Source organism: Pungitius pungitius, chromosome 16 (assembly GCF_949316345.1).
Source record: "Pungitius pungitius chromosome 16, fPunPun2.1, whole genome shotgun sequence".
Taxonomy (NCBI): Eukaryota; Metazoa; Chordata; class Actinopteri; order Perciformes; family Gasterosteidae; genus Pungitius; species Pungitius pungitius.
In genome coordinates, this window is record NC_084915.1 from 4,841,874 (window position 1) to 4,868,190 (window position 26,317).

The window sequence follows — 26,317 nt, forward strand, 5'->3', positions numbered from 1 at the left end:
TATTTAATATTAAATATATTTTCTACACTCAAAAGACCACATACAATTTGATGGTCAAATAACTCAAACCAAAAATAATGGTTAATATGATGGCGAATGAGGGAAATAGCAATCATAGCTTAACCTCTGAAGAGCAGAGAATCAGACAGTAGATGCTCTTCAGTGCCGAAAAATGCATAACCAATGGTAAGCCACCCATAACCGGTTAAAGGTCATTCACACCACGCATTTACTTTTACACTGAAGTAAAATGGGACTGGCCTAAATGTATCAATAATTAATAAGTGCTGTGAAAAGATCAAAACTACAGCCGATCAGAGTGGTACGGTACACTGAAGGGATGTGCTCCAACACACTGCGTGTCTGCCATAAAGGCAACGGTTATCCCGTTCTAACGCTCAAACTCTCTCTAAAAAAGGTTAGACCTGAGGTTCGCTACCTCCAACAGTTGCCCAAATTTCTCTTTCCATTCCACTATTGTGTCCTTGTCAAACTGCTCATCGCCATCCCCCTCCCCAAAGCAATAAAACACAAGCACAGGGAAATAAGTTGACACACTTTATTCCTAAAACAGAAGCCACACCACCAACTGCTGGCATGGCATTCATATATATATATATATATCTATATATTAGATATATATATATATATATATATAGCCATTTGGTTTTTGTGTCTAAATGTGTGGTATAAAATACTATATACAACAATGTACCTCTTTATTTGAACACAGTGAAGTTCATTGCTGTACAAGTCCTCTGTAGCTACAGCTTTGCTGTAAGTCGTCCAAGCTCAAAGGCATGGAACATAATTCTGCACTCTCATTCTTCTGTACATTGTGACAATACAAATATTCTGTCTCCATTACAAAAAATAATACTCTAAAAGCAACCTACGGGTACTTTATTTAATTTTTATGGGATTTTCTTTCCTGTTTTTTTAATAATTAAGACGATTACATATATCTTGGACAAATTGCTTTAAAGCAGGAAGGTGATATAAACCTTCTCCATTTTTTATATATAAAAGAGGTTAAGAAATAAGACAAATTATACATTTAAAAACGTACAATAAATAAGATAGATGCAGGCATGTCATTTGAATACTATTTCATCCAAAGGAATAAAAAGGAATTTTGGGTCTTAATACCAAAGATCTATTATTTCCACTATCAAATATGTCCCTTTTCTTTCAATAACTTTACAAATAAACTTGTCTCTCCAATACACACTGGCCAGTGACTGTGCTGCCATGCTACATACCATGACAACCAATCTGTCATTCTCTCACGTTCATTCATTTGCATCTTTATTCCCTTGTCTCTAAGTGCATGTCTTTGATTCACACGGACTGGACTGTCTCAACCAGTACCAGCCGTCTGCTCCCATCTCGGTGCATGGCCCATCTCGGTGCATGGCCCAGCTCGGTGCATGGCTCAGCCGTACGGTTCTTGCCGTTTTTCTTCAAGTCTTGATGAAACCCCCCCCTCTGGAGTCTTTGCTTTCCTCTTCTTTGAAATGTCCAGTAACAAGCTGTTAGCTACAACATGTTCATGATGAAGTTGTACATCTGGTTGAGCACCACAAAGTGAATGGGTAGACATGATCGTCGGTCCTGTGTAGCCGGGTCACATGTCAGCCAGGAGAGGGCGTTGTACTGCTCCAGCACATATCTGTTTAGGCATACATTAGAAATGCAGTTACTTATAGTGTGATACAGTGGGTTTGAAAAGATTAGTGAATAAAATACACCTACATTTCTTTTTGGATTGGTGAAGCAATACATATCAATACATCAATGCCATTTCAATGTCCATGAATATTGCCAATTAGTCATCATTTGTATAATAACAACAACTTCTGTCTGAATCAAATCTGCAACACAGACCCCCTTTGAAAACCCAGTCAGCGTGTTGTTGGTAGTAATTTGTGTGGTTTACCTGAGTACATCTGAGGTCTGATTGGAGTCGAGGGGATGGGAGTGTTTGCTGTGCAGTAGTTCATCTGATTGCACTGAAGACACATGGAGGTGCAAAGAGGCCTGAGAGGAAGCAAAGGGAAACGAGGTGTGTCAATGGCATTATAACAAAGTTATTAACTTTGATTACATGTCATTTAAATAATTACATTTCTTGTCCTCCTGTGATAGCAACAGCGAGTATACAGCTAATTCTGGAAGGAAAGAATCAGTGCAAATCAAACCCCTCTTGTGCCCTCTGGTATAACTAGGAAAGGGCTTCCCGGGTTCTCGCTCACACAGTAATGTTTCCGAGCTATCAACTTTTTACATCTATACAAATTAAAAAAAGATAAGCTATAATAATAACAAATCATAAAAAAGCTTTTAGAAGGGCTGACAAAATGATTTTGTTCATACTGGACTGAGCAAAGCTGGCTGCTTCCCTAACCAGATGCCAGGTGAAGCTTTATATTTAACAAACGTGTGTTATTGATCTTTGAATCCAACACTCGGCAAGATAACATATTTCCCAGAATGAAAAACTGTGTAAAGGTTCCATGAAGGAAATCTTTTAATTGACCGGGATCTTCCTTAAGATTTCCATAAAATTGTAGCTTTATTTATTTTTAAGATGTGTAGAAAGGAGGCACTAAAAGAAGCCCACTAAATAAAGATGTGAGAGGGGCGGAGCCGGCTACCTTGAGAAAGAGTGGACACTGGTTCTGAGCCTGCGGACAGGCTGACCAGAACCAGTCAGGTAGTGGGCCGGCTTTTGCCGTGGAGACAAAGTAGCCGAGTGCTAGGGGCTGCTGCAGGAGGTTTGGAACCTCTTCATGAGACTCCATACGGTCAGTACTCTGGCCCTGCAACAGGGGAGAAACTCGTGGTTAGCATTGTGTTCACGTCGAATATCACAAGATGCCCATGGCCACACTGTCCAATGCTGCAATATTCTGACTCATTTTACAAGATACAGAAGAACAGAATCCAAGGCTACTTTCAAAAGTATATGGAGCTCGCCGTGGCCTGTGTGCATGTACAGGTCGACCCACCTTACTGCCATCACCACCGTGGTGGTAATGAGAGCCAGGGGAGTGTACTGGTGAAGTGTTGGGGGAGATGTTGATTATGTCTGGGTCCACCAACTCGTTCTCCTGGTCCAGCAGGTCAAAGATCCCGATAGCATCGGACCCGTCTGAGGACAAAACGAGATTATTTTCAGACTAATACATTCTATGTGCCTCCACGTCTTAACCCAATGCCTCCTCCCTCCTGTCTGTGTGTCAAAAACAATTTCTGTGCCAATACACATTGCATAGATTAAAGACATTTTTTGGACATTCTACTTACTATGCTTAATATTACTGTCAATACATACATTTGCACTGAGGAGAAAAGTTTTAAACGCTTGAGAGTACTCAAAATGTAGTAAGTGTGGAGGCATACACTACTTCAAATCTCATAATACACTAGATAAGTAAACCGGAATGGTTAAAAAATGTACAAATTATAACGGTAAACGCAGCAATGGAATTTCCTTTTAACATCCGTGGCTTTGCTTAAAGTCTGGCTGAGCTACATCGAGTTAAAAAATGAGAAAGCAGCCCTACTGACCGGTGGTGGCGTTTAGAATGTCGATGTTTGGGTCGATGTTGGTGTAATTGGAGCTAGCCACTTGGACAAAGGCGGACGTGGGGAAGACTAAGATGTGGGTGCAGGAGGTGTCCTGTGGGGTGTTCAGCTGGGACGTCTGCATGTTCAAGGTGGTGCTGCGGCCAAACACGGAGCCCGTCGACACAGAGTCTAATGGAAGAGGAGGAAGGAGAGAGCAGCAGGTTAATAAACCGTAACAAAAGAAGAACGCTTGTTACAAATACTTTAACCTACTACGGGTCAGATCCTTAAACTGGCCGGCGCTGAGCATCGTAGAACTCAAAGTAATATAAAAAACTCTGCTTCCAGAGAAATAAATTAAATGTGACCCATACTTCAGATCCTTTAGAAAAGTGATACTACGACATGTAATGTGCATCAAAACAGAGTTTTGGGCCAACAGAATTAGATGTAGGAAATATTTCCATTTTGCCCATTTACTGGTTTGAACTGATTCCATTTCATTAAGATACACTAATGAGTATGTTAAAAGTTGCATGACCCAAAGAAAGGATACATGAAGAAAACAGTTATTGCTATGTTAATGTTCAGAATGTTGTGTATAACTCCTTCGAAAGAAAAATTGCCATCCTTAACCGAGCGGCAAATAACAATTTTGCAAATGTGATCAAAATAATGTAATTTTCAATGACCGCATACATTTTTTAAGTCGTATTTTTAAATCGTAACGGAACCACGCGTTACACATCTAGAGCCAATAGCCAATAGATTTTAAGTTTATGTTGTGCATTACAATGATTAACTTGTCGTAGCCATTGGAGGGTAATACAGCCCTGCTAATTTTTTTCAGCAGGGCTGTAGAAAGGAGACGTCCCAGCCCAGCATCACTCAACACAATCCTGGTATGATGAACTGACTATCCCCCACTTGTTTCCCCAAATAAATCCACTGATCTGACTCCCCATCAATGGACAGCTGAAAGGTTGTGCTTTATGAGCAAAAGGTACATGATCTCCCATGCTATCAATCTGCTCTGGACAAGGAGCATTGAAATATGCTGCTGTCACCCATCATGCCCCACACTCACACCCAAACACCAACACACACATACACACAGACACCTCCCTTGGTGGAGTAATGCAACTCAGATGAGAAGTGCATGTTAATACAGAGACTAAGTATTCTGATAATCTATGTAATTTGCGCGCACACACACACTGCACCTGGCATGATGATAAATGATCCCTGGGGCTCCACGGCAACCAAGCACACGCTAAGAATGCTGGGAGTATCTGAGGCGGAAATGCCACACATTCGACACATTTCCTTCAACCGACGACTCAGTGACTGGAGGTTCCTCCTGCTCAGCAGAATACTCCAGTCTGGAACATCAAGAGAAGAAAGCACCAGGGGGGATGAACATGTGACTCCCCTAAATGTTGCTGTTTTTTAATGTCACGAGGCATTACTTTTGCATCAATTAGCTCCTCCTTACCTTTTAACTCTCCGTGTCCAACCCTGCCCAGTCGGCCAATCACCACCCTCCAGGGGACCGATGTCATCTGTACCAGCCCCAAGCACCAATCCCACAGCTTCTGGAGGCCAAGCCGCCGAACAGAGCCCTTTTTCCTCCGCGCCCTGCAGGACGAGCATCAACTCACATGTCAAAAGCACTTTTCAAAGTATGTAGAACAGACATTAACGGACAGCCATGGCAGTGAGTCAAGTGGACAAACGTTTATAGTCACGAGAACTGGTTTAACATTTTGTTGATGTTAAACATGCGGCATGTATTTGACTGTGCAGAGGACATTCCTGACTGACAGACGTGTACTTAGCCTGTCAAGCCCAAATTACACTGGAGTTTAACCTGTTTGACAGCTGGCATGAAGTGATGCAAAAAGATAAAATCCCAGTTTTGATGACAGCTGCCATGCACCTTTAGTAAGGTCACACACATCTGATGTGTAAAAGATATGGAGGATGATGGCAGGTCGCTAAGAAAGACAGGATTAGTAAACCTATTTTCACCGATCAGTAATAATAATAATAATGCAAGTACACAACCAAACTAAATGTATCACATAGGTCTAGTAGTTTATACATAAGTGAAAAAGTTACACTTTAAGTTTAGGCAAGACAACGGTGAATTCTCTCTTATTTCTTCTAGTAGAATAGTCTTTAATAGGCCCAGTACTGGTGTGGGGGTTTTAATATGAAAGGTGAATGGTGGTAGTTGTACCTGTTGGGCACATCGATGTTGATGATGCAGGTCTCTAGGAGTTCCCCATACAGGTCAGTGCATGTAGCCAGGATCCAGCGTTGGTCGTGAGACAAACAGTATCCGACAAACAGCACGTTGTATTTCTGCGACGCCTCCCCAAATGTCTCCCCGAGCTCCGTCTGCTTGTCCTTTACCGGTGCGAGAATGAACGGGGGTGTATACAGGCGCAGACATTCCGGCCGCTGCAGATTGGGAAGGAAGATGTCGAGATAAAGGATCCAGCGCTACTAAACAAATGCAGGTAAAAGTGGACATGCTCTGGATGTTTAACTTTTTTGCATGCATGACAGGCTGCAGGACTGTCACAGGAACAGGACATCCTCTCTTTCAATCATCCTAATTTCATCCTAATATGTGCTTGTTACAGCAAGGCTAAACCAAAACAATTTTTTTAGTAAAACTAAATTGAGCTATCAATATCCCAGTCCTTTCCAACCAGAAAGCTCAATGTTTGCCAGTGTGTCAAAGGGAAAGGGTAGTGCTGGCTGGAAGGAAGGAAGTCCACTGAATAAGGTCCTGATCTAAAGTGCCTCTTTGTCTAAACCTGGAGTGAAGATCCCATTATGGAAGTCTCATGGAGCTAGCCAAGCAGATAATGGAAAGAGAAACGGTCGTAGCAGAGGGCTTACAAGTTCCTTTAGACCTGTTCCAGAGGAAAAAACTATGAGGGTGGTTGGCACTCAAAACAGTATCTCATTGCCTTCTCTCTTTTCAGCGGTAAACTGAGCACAGCCGGGGCAAAAGGCTGGGTCATATGAGGTCAGGTTTGTTATTGGCACATGATCTGAAAGCAACTGAATAGCTGCTTGGGCCACCGTGTCATGCTCAGTTTACTCGCCTAACGTTCAGAGTACCACGCTAGCGTGCTACTGATCAGCAACAGCACACCGGCACTACACTTCTGTCTGCTTTACGGATGGATTATGTCAAAACAATTAAGAGGGCCACTGCCAAAACGGAACTGTGTGTTGCATTTACCTCCAGGCTCTTCAGTGCCGTGTCGATGGCCAGGCCGGGGCCGAAGCCCGTCAGCGACTTAACATTGGTGGAGGTGGGCAGCGGCCGTCTGCACTGAGCGAAGACGGAGAAGGCGAGAGACTTGAGGTGCTGGGCATAGATGTGACGGTCTTCCCCTCGTACCGGCTGAAGCAGGTACTGGCAGGGGACAATCTGAGGAGGAAAAAGACAAGTTGTTGGACGAGAGACACCCGCTCACACAACACATGAATTTGTGTAATTGACACGCAGACATTTAATATACAACTAATGCATTTTTTTAAATACAATATTATCAGCTATGTAAATGTGTCTCTCTTGGGAACTTTGCTTACCTGTACAGAAATAGAATTGCGGATGTGTGGGGGCAGGAATTGAAGCATCTCAAGATAGCAGCGTAGCAACCCCAGCGTCCACACACTGGAGTGGGCCGGCACTGGCCCCGGGCCCCCGTCGGCCTCATCGTAGCTGAAGGGGTCCACAATGTAAACAACTATGGCGGGTGGATACGTGATGGCGTGGGACTCCCCATCCGTGGGCACGCCTATCTTATCTCGTTCCAAAGTACTGAGGAAATCACAGAAAGATCACACACCGTATTATTACAAGCATCTATTCAACGCCCCAGTTCTTCATAGATCACAAATAATTTTCCTTTTTTTAGAATTGTAAAGGCTTTTCTGCAGTACCTTTCGGGAGGCTCAGTGGTCCCCTGGGACTGGCTGCTGGAGTTCTCCCCTGAGGTGCCAGTATTCAGGGTGCCAGCCTGCTGCCCAAGCTGTCCACTCTGTGGGCCACCTCCTTGGCTCTGGGTGCTCCCAAAGGGGGGAAAAGAGCTGGGTTTGGCAGACGGTATCGCGCTGCAAGGCTGGCCCGAGGATGTCACCAGACTGTTGGATGACGTGGTTCCATCCCCGGACCCAGTGCTGCTGCTGTTGCTGGTGTTGTTGTTGTTGTTGTTGTTGTTGTGAACAGAGGAGCCTGCAGCGTTCACCGAGCCTTGCTGGCCGACAGAGCTGGAGGTGGAGCTAGACAGTTGTGTGGATGGTGACTGGCTGGACGATGGTGGGAGACTGGGCTGTGTGAGGAGTGAGCTGTCCAATGGCTGTGATGCGAGGTATGGGGCTAAGGGGACAAAGCACAGCATTGGACTTCCATTAATAACATCAATCACCAATTGAATTAAAACACACTGAATTTACTCCGTTTCCACTTGATCTTCTGCCAGTCACTTCAAGCTCTCTTTCAAACACACACACACGCACCACTATAGCAAGTGGTGTCAAAGGTGGAAATCCAGCACAAAGAACTGCCCGAGCAACCTTAAAAAAACAACAACAGTAACACTGCAGGCTATAAATGATGCGTACCGAGGTTGTGTCGGCACACTTGTGCATAGAGTTTGAGCTTAGTGAAAGCATCGCTGTTGCTACTAGCAGCCTTGAGGAACCAGTCGCTGACTGGCTGATCCACCAGGTTGTTGGCCCCATTGCCACCGACTAGGACAATGCCGTCGGGGTAGCCTTTGGAAATGGGTCGGTGCTGGCCCAGTCGACATGACTGCAGAAAAACACAGGCAAGTGGAAAAGAACACAAGTGTGTGAACTGGTGCAAGAATCCAATCTTATAAGTATTGGCAGTGCGTTTTCATTGATTAGGTTATTTGCCACGTTTCCACAAGACCGTGATCACAAATGATCTGACCAATTACTAATTAACTGGGGAGAAATAGAGCAACATAACATTTGGATAGCGTTCGCACCCTTCCTCAGAGTCCCTACCTCGTAGACGGCGGTGAGGTCTCGGAAGAAGCTCTTTGCGCCGCTGAGCAAGGCCTCGTTGTCAGGACAAACAACCAGGTACCCGATGTCCCGCTGGGAGCCGAAGGGATCCAGCAACAGCTTCTCCCAGTAGGGAAGACCAAACGGCGACAGCACCACAAAGTCATACTCGTAGCCCACCAGGAAAGTGGGGATGGGCAGCGGCTCTGGGGACTCGTCTGTACCTGTGGGGGTGAGATGGAAGGTGGACACCAAAGACAGGGATAAACACAAAGTAGGTAGAGAGAAACAGAAAGAACCGTGAGCAAGTGCTGTTCACAGGTGAGGTGTCAGCCACTCTCCCTCCACTTTTCCCTAGCCACTATGCTTTACAATGTGATGTCGCCGGAGCATCTGAAAGCTCCTCCCAACAGAGCTGACATCAGGACCGAAGCAGAGGGACCAGAGTGGTTATTTACCTGACAACATCTAGAATTTTTCTACCCCAAGACACACACATTCCAAATGTTACACAGAAAAGCACCAACTGCTCTTATCAACTCCCATAGTTTCTCTAGAAATATTATCCATGGAAAGTTTTAAGCTTTATTGCGTATGTGGTGGAAAACACTGATTCAGTGACTTTAAGGCAGATAAACTGGATGCTGGCAAAGCATTAGTCAGAACCGGGCACTATTGGAAAAAGCTCCCCAGTTGGTCCCTAACTTTACCGTAAGAGCCCCGTCCAGCCATCTTGTGGAACTGCTGCCAGGTTAGGGGACCCTGAACGCCCCACGACCTTACTGTCCTCTTCTTCTGGATTGCATCCTGGAGTATGGGCTGGAGGGACATCAGCACCCGCAGAACATCCTGAGAGCACAGCGCAGTCACGTCCACCGCTGGAGAGCAGACAAGTAAAGGAGAAAGCTCATGAATAATGACGACATCATTCACAAGACTACTAACGCCGCCATGTTTCTCAACTGATCATAAGAAAAAATGCATTATTATGTATCAATGTTTACAAGCATTACAAATCACAGCATATAAAACAGAAATATTTAGTTTAATTTAGTTGAATATCAGTTGTGAATTTTGTGAGATTTTTGCCATTTCAATTGTTTGAAGAATATTTTTAGTTTCTCAATAAATTATTTGGATTCATTCTTAGTAGCAGGAGTCCAACCAAGCCATAGCTGGGATGCGTGACAACTCTGACATCAACATCTCTCACCGTTTTGCTTGGCCCAGTGGTGCAGGCAGGTGCTCTTGACCAGCGCCTCGTCCACCTTGCCGCCCGACATGTTGTCCATGAACTGCCTTCCGTGCTCCAGGGCCATGTAACAGTCGCTGTGGTAGTCCCTCTCCTCCACCCTCACACAGGGCGGCACAGGGGCCCCACTTGGCCCCCGTGACACTATGTCATGCTCTAAGATTGAAATGGGCGAAAAGGGGTTGGTGCACTGGTCCTGTAGGAGGAGAATAACTTCATCTGGGACACTGTCCCCCCTCCCTACTCCAGTTCTTTCCAGCGAGGAGAGCCGCAGGGCCTCAAAGCGCTTCTCTGCCTCTCTGCTGACGTCGGAGCCACGGCCGATGATATCCAGCTCGTCCTCCAGGAAGAGGCCCGAGCCGTTGCCGTAACGCCGATTGACCATGGCGCTGAAGCCGCAGCTGCAGGCCTCCTGAGCCTCGCCGACGGGGTCACTCAAGTACACGCCCACATCGGCTCCTTTGATGTTCATGTTGCACACGCAGATGCAGCAGCTGTCGAAGTTACAGTCCTTGAATAGGTTCATGACCGACTCAGAGAGGATGAGGGTGACGTAGAGGCTGTGGGCCTCGGGGATGGAGGGTACGGTGGCCGGCTCTACAGAGTTCAGCGGTCGGCAGGTGGAGGGGGTGGACGCTGGCGAGTACAGATCGGAGTTCTCGTATTTGAGCGAGCCCTGGACGCTGGAGGGGCCCCGGGGTGTGCGTGGGGTGCGTGGCGTACGTGGGGTGGGGGCAGAGAAGCGTGGGGTTGCAGGTGAAGGCAAGATACCAGCGCCACTGTTACTTGGAGGAGCACTGTTGGATATGAAAGGCGTGTGGGTCTGAGGGGTGTAGGTCTGGTTGTAGTCCTGGTCCAAGGTGCTGCCCACACTGGGGATGTTACTGAGGGAAGATAGACAAAAAGGACATCAATTAGAAACCAAAAGCCACTAGAGTAGGTCTGACAGTGGGACATTTCAAGGTTTGAAAATAAACAAAGCCTTGTGGAAAATTAGTACTAATCCCTGCTCAAATATCAACACAAAAAGATGGTACATTTGTGGCACATTATTTTATTATACCCGGAAAGGTACCAGAAATGTTCAGTACATTGCTTCAAACAACAAAATACCATCCAACATCCAACTGTCCCACAGCATCTGTGGGGATGCTTTGAGTAATAAGGCAGTCGGGCACGACAACCTTCACCACAAAATCAATGCAGTGTGAGCTTAGACCACATGTGTGACTAACACATGAGACAAGAATATTTGAGAGAGAGAGAGAGAGAGAGAGAGAGAGAGAGAGAGAGAGAGAGAGAGAGAGAGAGAGAGAGAGAGAGAGAGAGAGAGAGAGAGAGAGAGAGAGAGAGAGAGAGAGAGAGAGAGAGAGAGAGAGAAAATGGGTAGCAAAAAAGAAGCAGCATAGAATGACATTCAGCAGTGAGGGAGGGAGAGAGAGAGAGAGAGGGAGAGAGGGAGGGAGAGCACATCATGTCCCTAGCTGTACGTGTACAACTCCTGGCTCAGACCCATTAGAGGAAGTCCCAGCACGAGGCTCTCTGCTGCAGCCAGGCCACGGTCAACACGGGACGCAGCCATTAAAGCAGCACAACGTTATGAGATCTTTACCGACCCTTTGGACATTTGCCAAGCTCAGTCAAGTGCCGAAACATTTTCCCGCCTGCAATAGGAGCGGGTCTCGCTATTCTCATTCGCCCATATTCCAATGGCTTGTAGTGCGTTTTAAGCAACGGAATTCAGCCAAACACAGAGAGGAAATGACATTGTTAAAAGTGGTAATGATAGCAAGATTTGATAAAGATCACTGGTCTGTATGACAAATTTGAGACTCCTGGTCTGGTATATTAAATACACACATATAATATGGTAACAGCTGCACATCGAACGATGTGACATCTTTGGCCTAATTGTTTTTTTTTCAATCACTCGTGAAGCACTTATAGCAAATGACAGAAGTCCCCTGTCAAGGATAGAGAAGTAAGCGTGGGGATTGGAGTGGTGAGGGGGAAGAGAACCACGAGACGATCCACCACAGTCAGCTGATCACCCAGCCAGAGGAAGGAGAGTCACGGTGAAAGCTACTTCAATACCCGGTCCTTGCCTGGCAAACGTCCGATTAGAGGAACAATCTGGCTCACAAGCAACAGGAGATTGGTGACTGATCAGCCCACGTCTTTACCCAGACCTGGTTCATCCGTCAGTTCCAGATTAAAATCAAAGAAGATCATCCTTGTTAGTCCCACAGCGGGGAAATGTGCATTCTAGACTTAACGAGCAGGCCAAGGACTGCTGTCTGGTGGGACAGAGAGCGAGTCCCCAGGAGGCAGACCCTGTTTAATGTCAATGATAGTCGGTGCTGAATAATAGTCCAAGTTGATCAACACTGTTTCCTTGATGTTGAATCTTTTATTTAAAGGCCATATCGTCCATAAGCCTGGAGAAATGTTTTGTCTTGAGTAGAATATGGGCTAAAGCTTCACTTTGAAGTGGAACCCTGTATGATGCATAATGATGGTGAATATAAATGTTGTAACATTCAATTGTACTGCAATGATGACTGAAAAGCAAAAAACAGACATCACTGAACCTGGTTTGTTTGTGGATTCTTCTTATCAACACATTGATAAGAAATTCCTGTGGGTTTGAAAAGCAGCAGAGGTGCAGCTGTGTGTAGTTAAGAGGAACACTGCCAGATACAACGGAGACTTCAAGCTGCCGTAAGCAGTGAGGTGGCATGGAGCCGCTGTGGTGGGCCATCTCACCACTCCAGTGATAATCCTGATCTTCAACCAAGACGTCATTTTACACTCATTTCCGCTTGAGGCAGCCATAAGCAGCCATGCGTGGGAAATTGAGCAGCCTGCTGAGGGGTTGTCCGGGGAGAGACCAGAGGGTGTGTGGACAGAGAGGCAGCAGAGTAGGAGTGTATGCTTCTGTGCACACAAAACAAAAACCAGCACCAGCAAGCACAGTACAGCACAGCAAAGTCGTGGCATTTCTCCTGCCTATGACTAAAGACTAAATTAGAATGCCTCAGTAGCCAGATCATCAGGAATCTTTGAAAAGAGCCGGATAGAAATTGCACAGAAACCAGTGGAGTGTTAGCATAATTTTCACTGGAGTCGCTAAATGTGCTTCTGTGAAGCTGCAATTTAAGTGGAAAATTTCACTTGTTGCACGGTGCACTGGTGTTGGTACTCTCCTTTAAAAACAGGGTTTTTTCCTACATAGAGAATGAAGGGGCGGACGTCCTCCATCTGCCGCCACCTCTTGACGGGTTCTTCAAAAATATGGTGATATCAGTATCGTTGAGTAAATACTATTTTGCGAGTCGAATCAAACGTTTTTCACGAGACATTTGGCATCTCTGTATTTCTAACAATATGCTCAGTCTGAAACATCGCCTAACCAGGGCACCGGGTGTGCTACTTTAATATACTGTAGAAGTAAACATTATGTGGACCACCGCAGAAAATTTCAGATGGGACATTTCACAAATACATAACGATCAGAAAGAAAGACCCTGATTAAAGATCTCAGTTGCATGATAACACTCATTTCAAACGTCAGGGAACAGCAATGCAAGCAGCATACCAGTCCTTGTTGAGGAAGGTCATGACAGGCACGGGGTTGAGCATCTCCCTGCCCATGGTCCAGCTTGGTCTGTAAATGCAATCCTCTGGTATTTTGACCGGCGGGAGACACTGGCTCGGTAGCACCTTCAGTGGGGCAAACATGGAGCAGCCTACGAATGGCTGGCACAACTCGGGCTTGTACACAAATGAATAGTCCTACAAAATGGAAAGAAAATAAGACTTCGGTAAGGCGGAGCAATGTCTGGTCTGTTTGTTTCCATGAACTGAGAAAAATGCATTAGCTGTTCTTTGACACGGTCCAGACCCACCTTGATCTCACATGGCTTGGGACTGCAGAAGCTCTCCTCCACCTCAATCTTGAAGTGGCCTCCCAGAGATGAGGTGCCGTCTAGCATTGTCATGCCCGTGTTGACCTCCATGCTGTATTCCTTGCTAAACATGTTCATGGGCGAGTACCCCATGATGTGCTGTTCTAGGGAGGGAGGCGTGGGAAACATCTGGTGCAGATCTGCCGAGCCTGATGGGAGAAAAGGACCCATCAGAATATGACATGGATTATAAAAAACTAAAATGTTTCAAATGCACATCTAAATATGCTGATTATGAGGTTCACATAATGTATGTCCGTTTCCAATGTGAAACTGAATGATATTATATCTACAAACAGCGCTTTTTGCAGCAAACTAATTTTTAAAGGAGGAATTAATGTAAAATGGGTCATCTTAAACTGCTAGTATGGCTTCAGTAGAGAATCAGGCTGATGTATGTGATTGTGTTTTGTAACAACATTTGACAAGCAGCTTTTGCTACAGGCAGCTACCATGTAAATACAAAAAACAGGTTTAATAATTAATAATTAATCTGACAGGCCCACGACTGATGACATGCTTACATAGTTTTTACCCTGACACGTTTCTTCATATTCTTTATATATTCGCAAGAATATTTACAGGACCCAGCAGAGCGGTTTAAGCTAAGTTCAAAGGTGCAGGAGCACAAGATTATTCTACTATAAACTAGAGGAACATCTTTACTAGTAGATACCTGTACGAATCTATGTAAATACGACCACAGGGTTTGTGTGGAACAGCCCAAGCCTCAAACGCGAGATGCGCTCAGGGGGCTAACAAACATAATTCATGAGCACTGGGCAGAGTCTAGGACTGTACAGCAGCTGGTCATTAAACTAAAGCAAAATGGTTGATCCGAGACCAATTTGCTTCACACTAAAAATATAAAAATGGTCTTATATTCACTTTAGTGATACAGTCGTGTCCCAAAAGTCAAACCTAAGTATAAATAACTAACTGAATAAACAGAGCAATAAGGTCTAGTTCGTTGTGTTTAAGTCAACAAATAGGGTGGAACATTGAGAGTGTGGTGTTAACATATAAAGCTCAGGTAAACAGGTAAAGGGAGACTTCATTAAACACAGATGCACTGTGGAGTTAATTACAGCCATTTTCTCCACCACTAGATGTCCAGCTCAAGGGTGAGCATCATTAGTAGCAGAGGCCTCAATTTTATTTAGTGGATTAAAAGGATATGATGCAGTTTCACTTAGCGATGTGAGTGAGCGCAGAGGGAATCTTAATTTTCAAGGGGCTATCGGGGTATGACCAATCTGATTCTAGATTAGCATTTGAGCTGAATCGATTATTGTACTTTGAGGAGAAATGGCACATCTGTGTTCAGAGAAAGGGGAGGGAGAGACATCAGTAGTCACAGATGTAGAGATACATACTAATGCAGGATACTGGGTCCAAAGTAGATGGCTTTGGTTCCTTGCCGCCAAATCTCTCATCCGTTCCGTTCACCGGGCGTCGGGAACCAGGCTGTGGACAGAAAAAATAAATGAGGGATTTCAGCACCGGACCAGTTTGGTGACTCAGAGTGTCACTTAATAACCTTGCTCTAAATTCATCCCTGTTAAGTTTCTCACACCTGTGGGCTCCAAGTCAGTATCACACACGACAACTTCTTGGAGCAACCGGTAAGTGGGTAGTGAGAATTGTCAGCCGGTGAAAGGCAAAGTGAAGACAACGCTCTGGCACATGCATGCCAGCGAGGACGCGTGTGTATACACGCACACACATACACAAATACTGTGAACACGCTGTGTGATGAGACACTCGCTGCACAGTAAGCAAATGTCTCTACTAACCGCCGATTCATCCTCGTCTGAATTGAAGAGGTTGTCCAGGTCGTTGATGGACACCACCAGGTCTGTCTCGTGGATCAGGCTGGTGGAAGCCATGCGGTTGTGAGCGGCCGCCCGCTGAGCATCTGCATGAAGAAACACACACGCTGATATTTAACACTTAAATGTATTTGTCCACAAGTAGACCCTACTAATGTATCTGTCTCTAATCAATCAATTTAGAAACTTGGATATTTTAAATGCTTGTGGCATGACATATCTTTTGAATTAAATTGAATGAATGAAAATATCAATACTTGAATAAATGTGATTATTTAGTGCATGAATGCAGTATGGATTTACATACTGAAAGGGTGACTTGAAAGTAAAACAAAAGTTTGATTCATGATCGCAAAGTGTCTGGGTTTGAATGAACAGAGATGCAATGAGGACCATGGTGTCGTCCTTTTGAGGGAGCAGATTTGACCATTTTTTCTGTTAACCCATAATAAAGTCAGAAAAAAATCAAACGTAATTTTTTCGTCACGTCTTCTTTGTGACAAAGAAGTATCTGTTCCAATCAACCTATCAGAGACTTGTAGAAATAAGGGGAAACTCAAGAGAGCCATGACATTACGTTCTTCACAGGTGTATGTAAACTTTTGACTATCCTTACGAACAGCTTCTTGTTTCAGGGGCAAGTGAACAAAAATGCAGATTATAACACGCTAGAATATTAATAAGCAACCTGTAGCTTTAGCAAAGCTCTTCTCCAAACATCACAATTCAGAAGTTTGCTGTAAGGTTAACGCAGTTGGAACAGGATAAGCATTATCAGATCAACACATAATGAACTGACTGATCATACTTTGAACCTCTTCAATCTCTCTGAGGAGCCTCCCGAGGGCCCAGAGAAAAACTCTGTCCCTAAATGCACCGTGTCAGTTACACTTTCCAAGAGTGGAACACCGATTCAGATTTTAATGGTATTTGTACTACATTTGTCATAAACCAACATCTTTCTGCTCTCCCTCCCCACAGAAGCCTCTGTGGATGGTGGTTCTATCTGATGGAGGTTGTCCCTGCAGTGGTCCTGCCGTACACTTGTTCTGCTACTTGCAATTACTTGTATCATCTCTGTTAGAGGAATTGATTGTATTGTACATCTTTTACATTGTTGATTCTGTACACATGACATCCATTGCAGTCTGTCCATCCCGGGAGAGGGATCCCTCCTCTGACGTTCTCCCTAAGGTTTCTTCCCTTTTTACTCCATTGAAGGGTTTTTTCATATTTTGGGGAGTTTTTCCTGTGCCGATGTGAGGGTTTCGGGACAGAGGATGTTGCATGTGTACAGACTGTAAGACCCTCTGAGGCAAATTTGTCATTTTGGGCTATACAAAATAAAATGAATTGAATTGAAAATTGTGGAGACGAATCAGTATTATTCCTTGGCATGCAAAAATGTGATGGTGTTGACAAAATGTTTTACTTTTAGTTTTACTAATGACATTCTTGGCAGCAAATTACTTCAAATGTAAATACATGTTTGGTGTCAGTTTACTGAGATTTACTGGAGGTAAACAATGTGACACGTTGCTTACCATCTGATGTACCAGCTCCTCCATCTTCACCCTACGAGGAAAAAAAAGGCAGGAAGGTTAAACATGACAAAAACTCCGTCCAATGTCGATGAAGCTTTTTTGTGCGCTTAATGATAACCCGTTCCTGAGTAAAGTCGGCTGCATTACAGTGTTATGATGGGGATGTGAAAAATCCTTTGAGACTATAACTGATTAACAACTGGACCCCAACTAGGTTTAATCGCAAAAACAGTCGGCAGCCTACTTATAAAAGGGGGCTCCTTAGCTCCCATCAAGGCACATATACTAATAACATAAAATGAGCCACAATAAAAAGTAGAAACTGGACTGAAACAGAAGAACAGAGAAACGGGGCAACTTGCCTCTGCTGTGGCAATTGAGGTTTCCAGTGTGGATCAGAGTAAAATCATGATGCAAGGAATCCATCCAGACATCAATATCTGAGAGGGCTGACTTTCTGTGTGTGAGTGTGTGTGTTTATGTGCTCACTTATGACTAGTTGTGTGAACACTGTGAGCTGAGCAGTTCTAGCTGGGGATCAGGAATGTTATGTCCCTGTCATTGATTTCATCACGCTCCAAGGCTTTTCTCTGAGCAACGCAGTCTTTAATCTCTCTCCCTTAAAGGAAGAATCCACAATAGCGCACAACGTCTGCGCCAAGATCAAAGTCTATAGGTGGTTATGATGCCTCAACCCCTTATGAATAACCTGCCGTTGGGAGGGGAAGCGTGCATGGAGCCTTTATATACTGCAAAAGCTTATTTGACTCAGAGGCTGCATGAAGGCCTCCCATCACCCATTCCCTCCATCTCACTTCCCTCATTTATCCGAGGCTTATTTGTTTTTTATTCAGCACTTATCTTCCACTACATCATTCAGCAGGCTGTGACATGGGTGTACCACTTGTCTGCAGTGCCATATAATGATGCTCCAGCTCAGAACGTGTGTCACATGGCCCGCAGCAGCTGAGTCAATCACTCTCCAGTCTGAGGACTTTGTCGTCTGATGGCTTGAGATGCTCATGTACGGTTCATACTACGTTTCTGCGCTTGAGTGGGAAACAGTAAGTGGTTTAATAGTCATAGGCAGCTGCTTGTCAAGCTCTACACACTCTCACAAAAAGGTAAAAGTAATTCACCTCATGATGTACTACATTCATCAAGAGGAAATTCTTTTGGTGCTCCATGTTTGTATTCTATACAGGCCAGGCAGGAATATAAGTTTCTTGCAGCAGTATCTGAGGTAAAAAGTTAGAGAGAAATCCTAAGCGCATGTGGTGGGTAAACACACCCATTCACACAAAGCAGACAATGGAACGGCTCAGCTGCACAGACTGCTCATCGGGGACTCCCCCCCCCCCCCCTTCACTGTGAGCTGCCTTCACCCTTACATTCCAGCAGACCGGGGGGACCGAGGAGAAGGGAAATATTTGACTGTGCTTTTTTAAGCGAGCGTTATGGTTCAGCGAGCCAGGTTTTGCTGCCGTGGTTAGACTCCAGGCTCTGTGAAGCTTACTGCAAGCATGCAGCAGAGCAATGAAAATACACACATCAAGTCTCCCTTGCAGCGCTTGGGGGCCTTATGAGGCCAACAAGTGGTCCTCATGTAGAGCTGGAGCCAAGAAACCCCGGAGGCAGAGGAACACGGAGGGAAGGAGGAAGAAGAAGGGAGCTCAAAGAGGAAACCAGTAACTTAAAAGGAAATTGGACGAACAAACTACTTGGTGTTCCTCGGGGCTCCGCTAACAATGGAGATGCAGGGATAGCTTCCTGTACAGTGAGGTACCGTTATGTTTATAGCAGTGTCGCACGATTTTCTAACTCGCCTGTTTACTGATCTTTCAAATCAGCCCTCTTCTTCCCTTTCTACCGCGCGCAGCGAGTGAGGAAGCTGTGAATGAAGTGGTTACTCTCCATGTGGCCTTTCAGCAAGGCTTGCTACCGCTTAACTTACAGAGTCTTCTTTTTTATCAAATCCAACTGTGTGGCTGCAAACTGGATGAAAGCAAACAACAGGCACTGTGAAAGGCTTATTTTTTGGCAAAGCTGAGTTCAACATGAACTGCTTCTCAGGTCATCTAGTCACAATAACAACTTGGCAGTGGGTCGAATAGAAAAAAAAGTTCATGAAAGGAGCTGCATTAATATCCCACCATAATACTAGCTACACTGTTAGCCGATGCAGCTCAGCTGAAACGATGCTTAAATATCGTTGGGGTGTTTCTGGTCATAAGCTTGACCTTTTTACTGTAAATTATTCTTGAGTTGCAGCGCCTAAAGCATAAAGTCCTGAATACCATGTGACATTCCCCCCCCTCAGCTGGGCTTACCTTGTGTTTTTTGCCGGGCTCCCGCTCCCCGCCTGCCTTATCCTTCTTGTTGGAGAATGTGAACTTGACATCTCCTTCCTCGAAGGCGTAGGGGTCCACCTCTGGCTCATGATCCCCGTCTGTTATGGCAGCAGATAGGTACTGGTTCCTCCTGGCTCGGTACATCTGGACACGTTCTTCAGACACCTTAAGGGGCCATTTAGATGTGGACATCACCCTGGGGAGAAAGGGAACACTGAGGTGTTAGGAATCATTGGTCAGTAGGTGGGATTTAATACATATGTCACATTCTTGTAAATAAATTCTTGCATTATTGTAAATAAATACTGAAAATGATGTTATTACTATGTTATACATCAAATAGGGATGTTCTGATATGTATACAGAAAAATCCATTGCAATTCTTAGAAAGATCATTTAAATGGGTGCATCACTTATTGTTAGATGTCAGTCTGACCAGTTCGCAAATATTACAAAAGAAGAATTGTAAATATGTCTCGCCGTAGAAAACAACAACTTTTAAAACTCTTTTAAATTTGTGAACAGGAATATTTCCTGAGCGGCTCTGGTTGCCGGCTATCATTTGTCGTAGCTGCTACCATGTTTATCTGCAGAAACAGAAATGGCAGCGGATGAAAACAACCCTGACAGGTGTCAGGGAGCAGAACTTGATGCATCATGTTTGTTGTCAGACAATTACATTTCTAGCAGATTTATGGAGACATGGTGACTGCGGCACAGAGTGCTCATACAGTCTGTCACTTGTTACTCTGACATGGCTCATGGGAGTCTCTCATGTGGCTATGACTTGGGCCTGCTTGTTCCTTATATCCAACAGGAAAGGGAGGGATGGTGGGGGTGGGGAGAGCCTTTATTTCCCTGCACCTCTGTCTTCTTGGTGATGGTGCGCAGTGGCCATGGCCAGAGATTAGCCGCCATTCAGCGCTGTGGATGGGGGGGGGGGGGGGGATTTAGGATCAGTAGAATAGCTATTCCAAGCGGTTGTCCCTGTTGGAATTGAATAATCCCGCCAATAATTCCCTCTGGCCGGCCCACTAGAGACTGCCTTCATACTGGAAAAGCCCCCCCCCCCCACCCCCCCCCCTATTCCCCCCTTGGTGCAGACTGATGCTCAATGCCAGCTAACAGTGTTCATTTAACCTTTAACTGGTTTTCAATAGCAGGTATATCTTCATCTGACCCTAGAGTTTAAGTATGTGTGTTTGCGTGTGTGAGGGAATCACACAGGGTAATGCTAGTATATGATGTCAAAAGGACATGTAGAAAAAAGATAAACCTGCCGTATGCAGCTTAGCGCTACATTGAACCTTCAGAAGCAGACAGGTGGGGGAATATGAAATAAAGAGTGAGAATTCTGTCAGAATATTTTTTCTGGACTATTTAAAGTGCACCAATGCAGCATGAGGACCACTCCGTAAACAGTGGTAAGGGTTGGAAATAGACGGTTCAGGAGCCTAACTGAATGGCTGAAGCCTTTGTGACCGAAGGCATCAAACTTGTGATCTAAAATATGGCAGGTGTCACTCACTCTGTGACTGACATCGGGTTGTCCTGCGATGATAAGGGCTCGTCCCTCAGCTTGTCCCATGGCAGCAGTGGCGTGGGCAGCTCGGCTTCTTTCCTGCGCGGTAGGTTGAACAACCGCCATGGTGCGTGGGAGCCGTACTCCTCCAAGTTGACCGCTGCGCTCACATACACAGTGGGCTCCGGGGGGTCGGAGTAAGTAGAAGCCCCAGGGTGGGAGTGGGGGTGATGGGAGTGGAAGTGCTGATTCAGGCTCTCTGGCCCGCCGTGTTCCTCGCTGCCCCCCTTCACCCCGACCAGGCAGGGCTCCGGGGGCAGCTGGTAAAAGTGTTGGCTGTTGGGGGTTGAAGGGTTCTTCATACTCTCCCCTGACTCCTCGCCAGGCTCGCAGGGGTGAGGGCTAAGAGGCGGGGGCTGGGGAGAGTTGGCCTGTTCCGACGGCCCAGCGCTGACGCCCCCACTGTGGAGCTGGGGGGCTTTTTGGATGCCGGACACATCCGTGGAGCGTATGCTGGGGAATCTTCCTCCATCCTGGCCCCTCATGGCTAACCTTTGGCCAGCTGTGGCTTCGGCCTCCATTGACGCATCATCGCTGGTCAGGCTGCGATGATGGAAAGGTGTCTGGGGTCTTTTCTGCAGCTTGTCACCTTTCTCTGGCTTCTCTCCCCCTGCTTTGTGCTTGGTAGGAGTCTGGCAGGTCTGGCCCGCTGACGGAGTTTGGCCTGGGGTGCTGACTGTTCGCTGCTTCACTGATTTGTATCTGCAGAGAGGAAGACAATCAGGAAGAAGGGTGAGACTCTCAGACACCAGTGACACCAAGCAAAACGGTTTTATAGAATATACATATCCCACTCCCCCACTTTTTTGCTTGGTGGGAGAATTGCTCTAGCTTGTCCTGCCAGGATTTAAAAACCTGGGCGTGGATGCAGTCAGGACGATTCTCTTCTTCACACGGAGGTGCTCATTGTGCCTCATGATGGTGTTTCACATCTGCAATTTTAAGTGTGCTTTTTAAGTGCTACAGTTTCTAAGCATATGAGACACACTGGTTTAGTGCTCCAGTGGGAAGCATGAACAGAAATGAGTGTGTCCATTAAAGGCTGTACTTTCGCTTTACACTTCTCTCTTTTCGGAGAGTGCCCGTTCGCTCACCCGTTCCTTTCTCTTACTTTATCCGTCTCCATCGTCTTTTACCTCCGACTGTTTTTTTTATTTGTAATTTGCCACTATCTCTCTAATCTGTGCCCTGTTGAGATGATATTATCCTTCCTCGGATGCAGAGACTTGATTAGCCGAGTGGTATCACGTGGGATGGTTCAACTCAAATGCAATTGGTCTGTGCTTTAAAGGGTCTGGGCCGCGGTCCGCCAGTTAGTGACCTCTGCTTTGAACCCACACATCTGCTTCTTCAGGAGTAACTCAATCCTCTCACCTACAAAGTGGCAGCTCCACCAATTCACCTCCAATCAATTTGCAAAAACACTAATAACGAGGGAAGAGGGGGAACGTCTATAACACTTAGACCCCTCTGTGGATGTGTTTTTGCACATTGCTAGTTTTCTTTATTATGTCCAGTCAAACCCATGCCATGAACACAAAGACTCTCCTAACATCCTAAATGGCAAGGCTTCATGTGGTCTTCAGGAGACCACACAACACACAGAGCCAATTGGCTCGACTCCTCCTATACACAACCACTGTCCATGGCCTGGGTTGACATCAGTGTTCCTTCAGGGTCTCCGTCGCCGGGTCACTGCTCAGCCCACTGCTCAGCCCACTGCTCAGCCCACTGCTCAGCCCACTGCTCAGCCCACTGCTCAGCCCACTGCTCAGCCCACTGCTCAGCCCACTGCTCAGCCCACTGCTCAGCCTACTGCTGCCGTTTTACATTAGGGTGTTGATGAGGAGGCTTTGTTTCTTTGACAGCCGGGTCACTAGCGCGTGCTGACAATTACATGTTGAGATAAGCAGACACAGAAAGGGTTCCATCTACAAAACAAAGCTAATGGCCAATAAAACTGGCAACGCACACAGCTTCCCATATCTTTGTCGCTAAAGTGCTGGTCGGCTTCCAACCAATTAGCATGCTCCAGTCCACTCTGCTCTTGTCTGTGGCCCAAGCCGGCTCTCCTCTCCCTCATCATTGACGAAAAGAAGAAACTAGTGCAAAAAGGTATCCATATGGAAGTATGCCCACCCTTTCAAGGTATCCAATCAAAACACACACAAAAAAAGATGATGATGGCACTTAACTGTGAATCTTAACTGACGCAGGTTACAGCACCTCAAAGAAAGTTATTAAACCAAAATGTGATGAACATGGAAAACAATACTACAGAAGGGAAGTGAGAAGTAGAATTTAGAAAATTGTCATACTGAAAAGGAGGTATGAGGGCAAAAGCATTCAACCTTTTCAATTTGAGAAAAACAAAGACTTTTAAACATCATTCAATATGTTTGGATATCAATAATAATAATATAGATAATTTATCAGCAACATGCACGATCCTCTTTACTCTTAACTGAATCCCTTGAGTGCTCCATCTGAGGTCAGGCTATTTGTCCCCCCCCAAATTACTCCCATCAGGAATAGTGTGTCTGACTTACAGCAACACACCGCCAGGGAAGAGGTTTCAGCCACAGCGAGGCTGTCACTTAGACAAACAGTGATGAATTGAAGAATAATATGCTTGTCAGTCTGGATGTGGATATATTTTTCAAAAGCTCCAGACTCTGTTTAACCTCTTTAAAATGTCTATGAGCACGCGTGAGAGCAATATTGTACAGTGTGTGTGTGTATGTGTATATATATATATATATATATATATATATATACACACACACACACAGTGTGGATATTGTTCAGCATACTGTGTATGCTGTACAATAGCCCCAAGGTAAATGACTGACCTGGAACAGTTGCAGTATGACCTCTGGGAATGCTCCACAAAGTCCCAGGCTCCCGCTTTCTCAGCCCGCTCTTCTTCGCAGGTACCGTTGGTTGCAGCAGAGAACTTTCGCCTGAGGAAGAAAAACAACTTTCAAATACATTTCTACTAACGGCAAATTTAGTTTGAGAGTATGGCAGCTCTTTAGTCATGTGCATAAACTACTCCTCCGTATATCTCGTCTTTTTCTAAACACAAATCCTTAAATTGTGATAAAAAAAAAATAGTAATAGTAATAATATCTTGTGTCCTTCTTGTATATGGTGGTTAGTGGCGTGGCGGATTTTATCGCTCTGCTTGCGGCAACAATATTTTTGGCTGACAAGCCCAGCAGCTAACTCCAGCCGACATTCTGCTTGGTCAAGAGGCAACAGACCCCAGGTTGCTCCCAATGTGTCAGATTCACTGATGGTATAATACAACAGACAAAACAGAAAGCTAATCCTTACTGTAATTACTAGATAAATTTATTCATTTGTATGTTTCTATGGTATTTTGGCCAGTTTATATGATGGAATGATAGAAAACCATGTACAAGATGTCCACACACACACACACACACACACACACACACACACACACCGTGACCGCTCTAATGTGGGTCAAGAGGGGGAAATTACAACTATAAAAAATAAATGGAACTAAGTTCAGGGAATGTTCAAGTAGTACACTTCAATCCAACGCAAAAACACACACTTCATTTAAAGTTTATTTCCATATAATGAACCAGGCATGGCACCTGGGCTCATGTTGAACAGTGAGTCAGTCCAAGTAGTCATGTTAGTTGTATTGTTTTAAACTGAAAATGAAATGTAGCGACTTTTGAAGGGCACTTGAACGCTGCCGTACAACCGCGTTCTTCTTTACTCGCCTTGTTACACCAATAACTTGTGGGTGCTCATAAAATAACAAGTACCGCCAAGAGAGGCTGGCTGGTTCTCTCTACTGTTTGAACATTCTGTTAATGAATTTACAGTGCACCAATTAAGTGGGGAGATGGGCGAGTAGACGCTCTTAAGGTTGCTTTGACATCTTATTTATTTACATAAACCTTAACCCTTCCACCTAATTTTTCTATCGCTCAATCATTGCTCACTTTGTCATGTTTTCCCAGATACAGGGAACTCCCCCAGCTGGTTTACCGCAGCCTAAGGCTGGGCGCTCTGGCCAAATATGTATATCACGGTATTGTAAGATTATATGTACACTTTCATTCATCTAACTTACCTTGGATTTTTCAAAAGCAAAAACCCTCCTGTGAGCACACTGCTCCTCTCCTCGCATTAGTTGTATCAGTGCATCTCTGGTCTCTTGTTGTTCCTCCTGCATCACTCATTTGTGTGTTTTTATCTTACGTTAGCGAAAGAGTTTCTTGTTGATGTGATGGCGGGCAGGCTGCAGAGGTGTGGACTCGAGTCACGTGACTTGGACTCGAGTCAGACTCGAGTCATGAATTTGATGACTTGAGACTCGACTCGACAAAACTTACAAAGACTTGCAACTCGACTTGGACTTGAATACCGATGACTCGTGACTTGACTTGGACTCGAGCCTTTTGACTCGAGAAGACTTGCTACTTCCCATGAAAACTAGGGGAAAACATTTTCACACCACCGCGCCGCGCTGTTTATCTGCATCTGTCAAAAAAATATGCGCCACCTGTATGCAGAGAGCGCGCGCTGCCTGCACGACATCCAATCACTGCAGTCCATTTGACCGTATCAACGAGACAGCTCGTTCATGGTTACAAAAATCTGGATTTTTGAACCCGGATTCAGACTCCGATGGAAATCCTCGCCAACATTATGTCAACGTCCGTTTTAAAGTAGTGTAATGAGCTGAGTTAAAGTTATTAGTTAATCAGTTATGCAGATGTTGCATGTGTTCACGTTATGCGCTGTTACCAGCTGTAGTTACGCGAGACAACCCGAGTTTTGGGGGGCCGTGTATGCGGAAGTGTTCGTTCGGCGTGGTGACGGCCAACAGTGACCGAAGTTGAGTTGTTTTATATAAATAAATGCAGCGGAGTTGCAAGCCAGTCATCGCCTCCTTATTTACGCTGCAGCATTGGGGTGAGCGTTACAGCACTATAACACAGTCACAGTCGATCCACCATTACCCTTCCCTTCGTAGTCTAGGTCTGTGAGGCAGCGCACCATCACCCAGGGTTCCCCGTCCCCACTATAATAAAATGACTCGAAATGACTCGAAACTGAAATGGTACGACTTGTGACTCGACTTGAGACTTGTTGGCTGTGACTTGT

The 26,317-nt window shown here is 45.2% G+C and overlaps 1 protein-coding gene across 1 annotated transcript in view; it reads right to left on the reverse strand.

The window, feature by feature from the left end:
• med13a (mediator complex subunit 13a) overlaps positions 1–26,317 on the reverse strand; it is a 65,759-nt gene continuing 39,442 nt past the window's right edge. The window contains exons 8-30 of the mRNA XM_037467074.2: positions 24,016–24,126; positions 21,110–21,865; positions 19,561–19,777; positions 17,231–17,261; positions 15,651–15,772; positions 15,231–15,321; positions 13,795–14,003; positions 13,485–13,681; positions 9,848–10,770; positions 9,345–9,512; positions 8,635–8,858; positions 8,224–8,413; positions 7,543–7,978; positions 7,189–7,420; positions 6,836–7,027; positions 5,816–6,039; positions 5,069–5,211; positions 4,797–4,955; positions 3,574–3,762; positions 3,012–3,154; positions 2,658–2,822; positions 1,940–2,040; positions 1–1,672 (exon numbers count right to left, since the gene is read on the reverse strand). Coding sequence (XP_037322971.2) covers positions 1,540–1,672; positions 1,940–2,040; positions 2,658–2,822; positions 3,012–3,154; positions 3,574–3,762; positions 4,797–4,955; positions 5,069–5,211; positions 5,816–6,039; positions 6,836–7,027; positions 7,189–7,420; positions 7,543–7,978; positions 8,224–8,413; positions 8,635–8,858; positions 9,345–9,512; positions 9,848–10,770; positions 13,485–13,681; positions 13,795–14,003; positions 15,231–15,321; positions 15,651–15,772; positions 17,231–17,261; positions 19,561–19,777; positions 21,110–21,865; positions 24,016–24,126 — 5,356 coding nt within the window. The 3' untranslated portion in view covers positions 1–1,539. The remainder of the gene's footprint in view (positions 1,673–1,939; positions 2,041–2,657; positions 2,823–3,011; positions 3,155–3,573; positions 3,763–4,796; positions 4,956–5,068; positions 5,212–5,815; positions 6,040–6,835; positions 7,028–7,188; positions 7,421–7,542; positions 7,979–8,223; positions 8,414–8,634; positions 8,859–9,344; positions 9,513–9,847; positions 10,771–13,484; positions 13,682–13,794; positions 14,004–15,230; positions 15,322–15,650; positions 15,773–17,230; positions 17,262–19,560; positions 19,778–21,109; positions 21,866–24,015; positions 24,127–26,317) is intronic.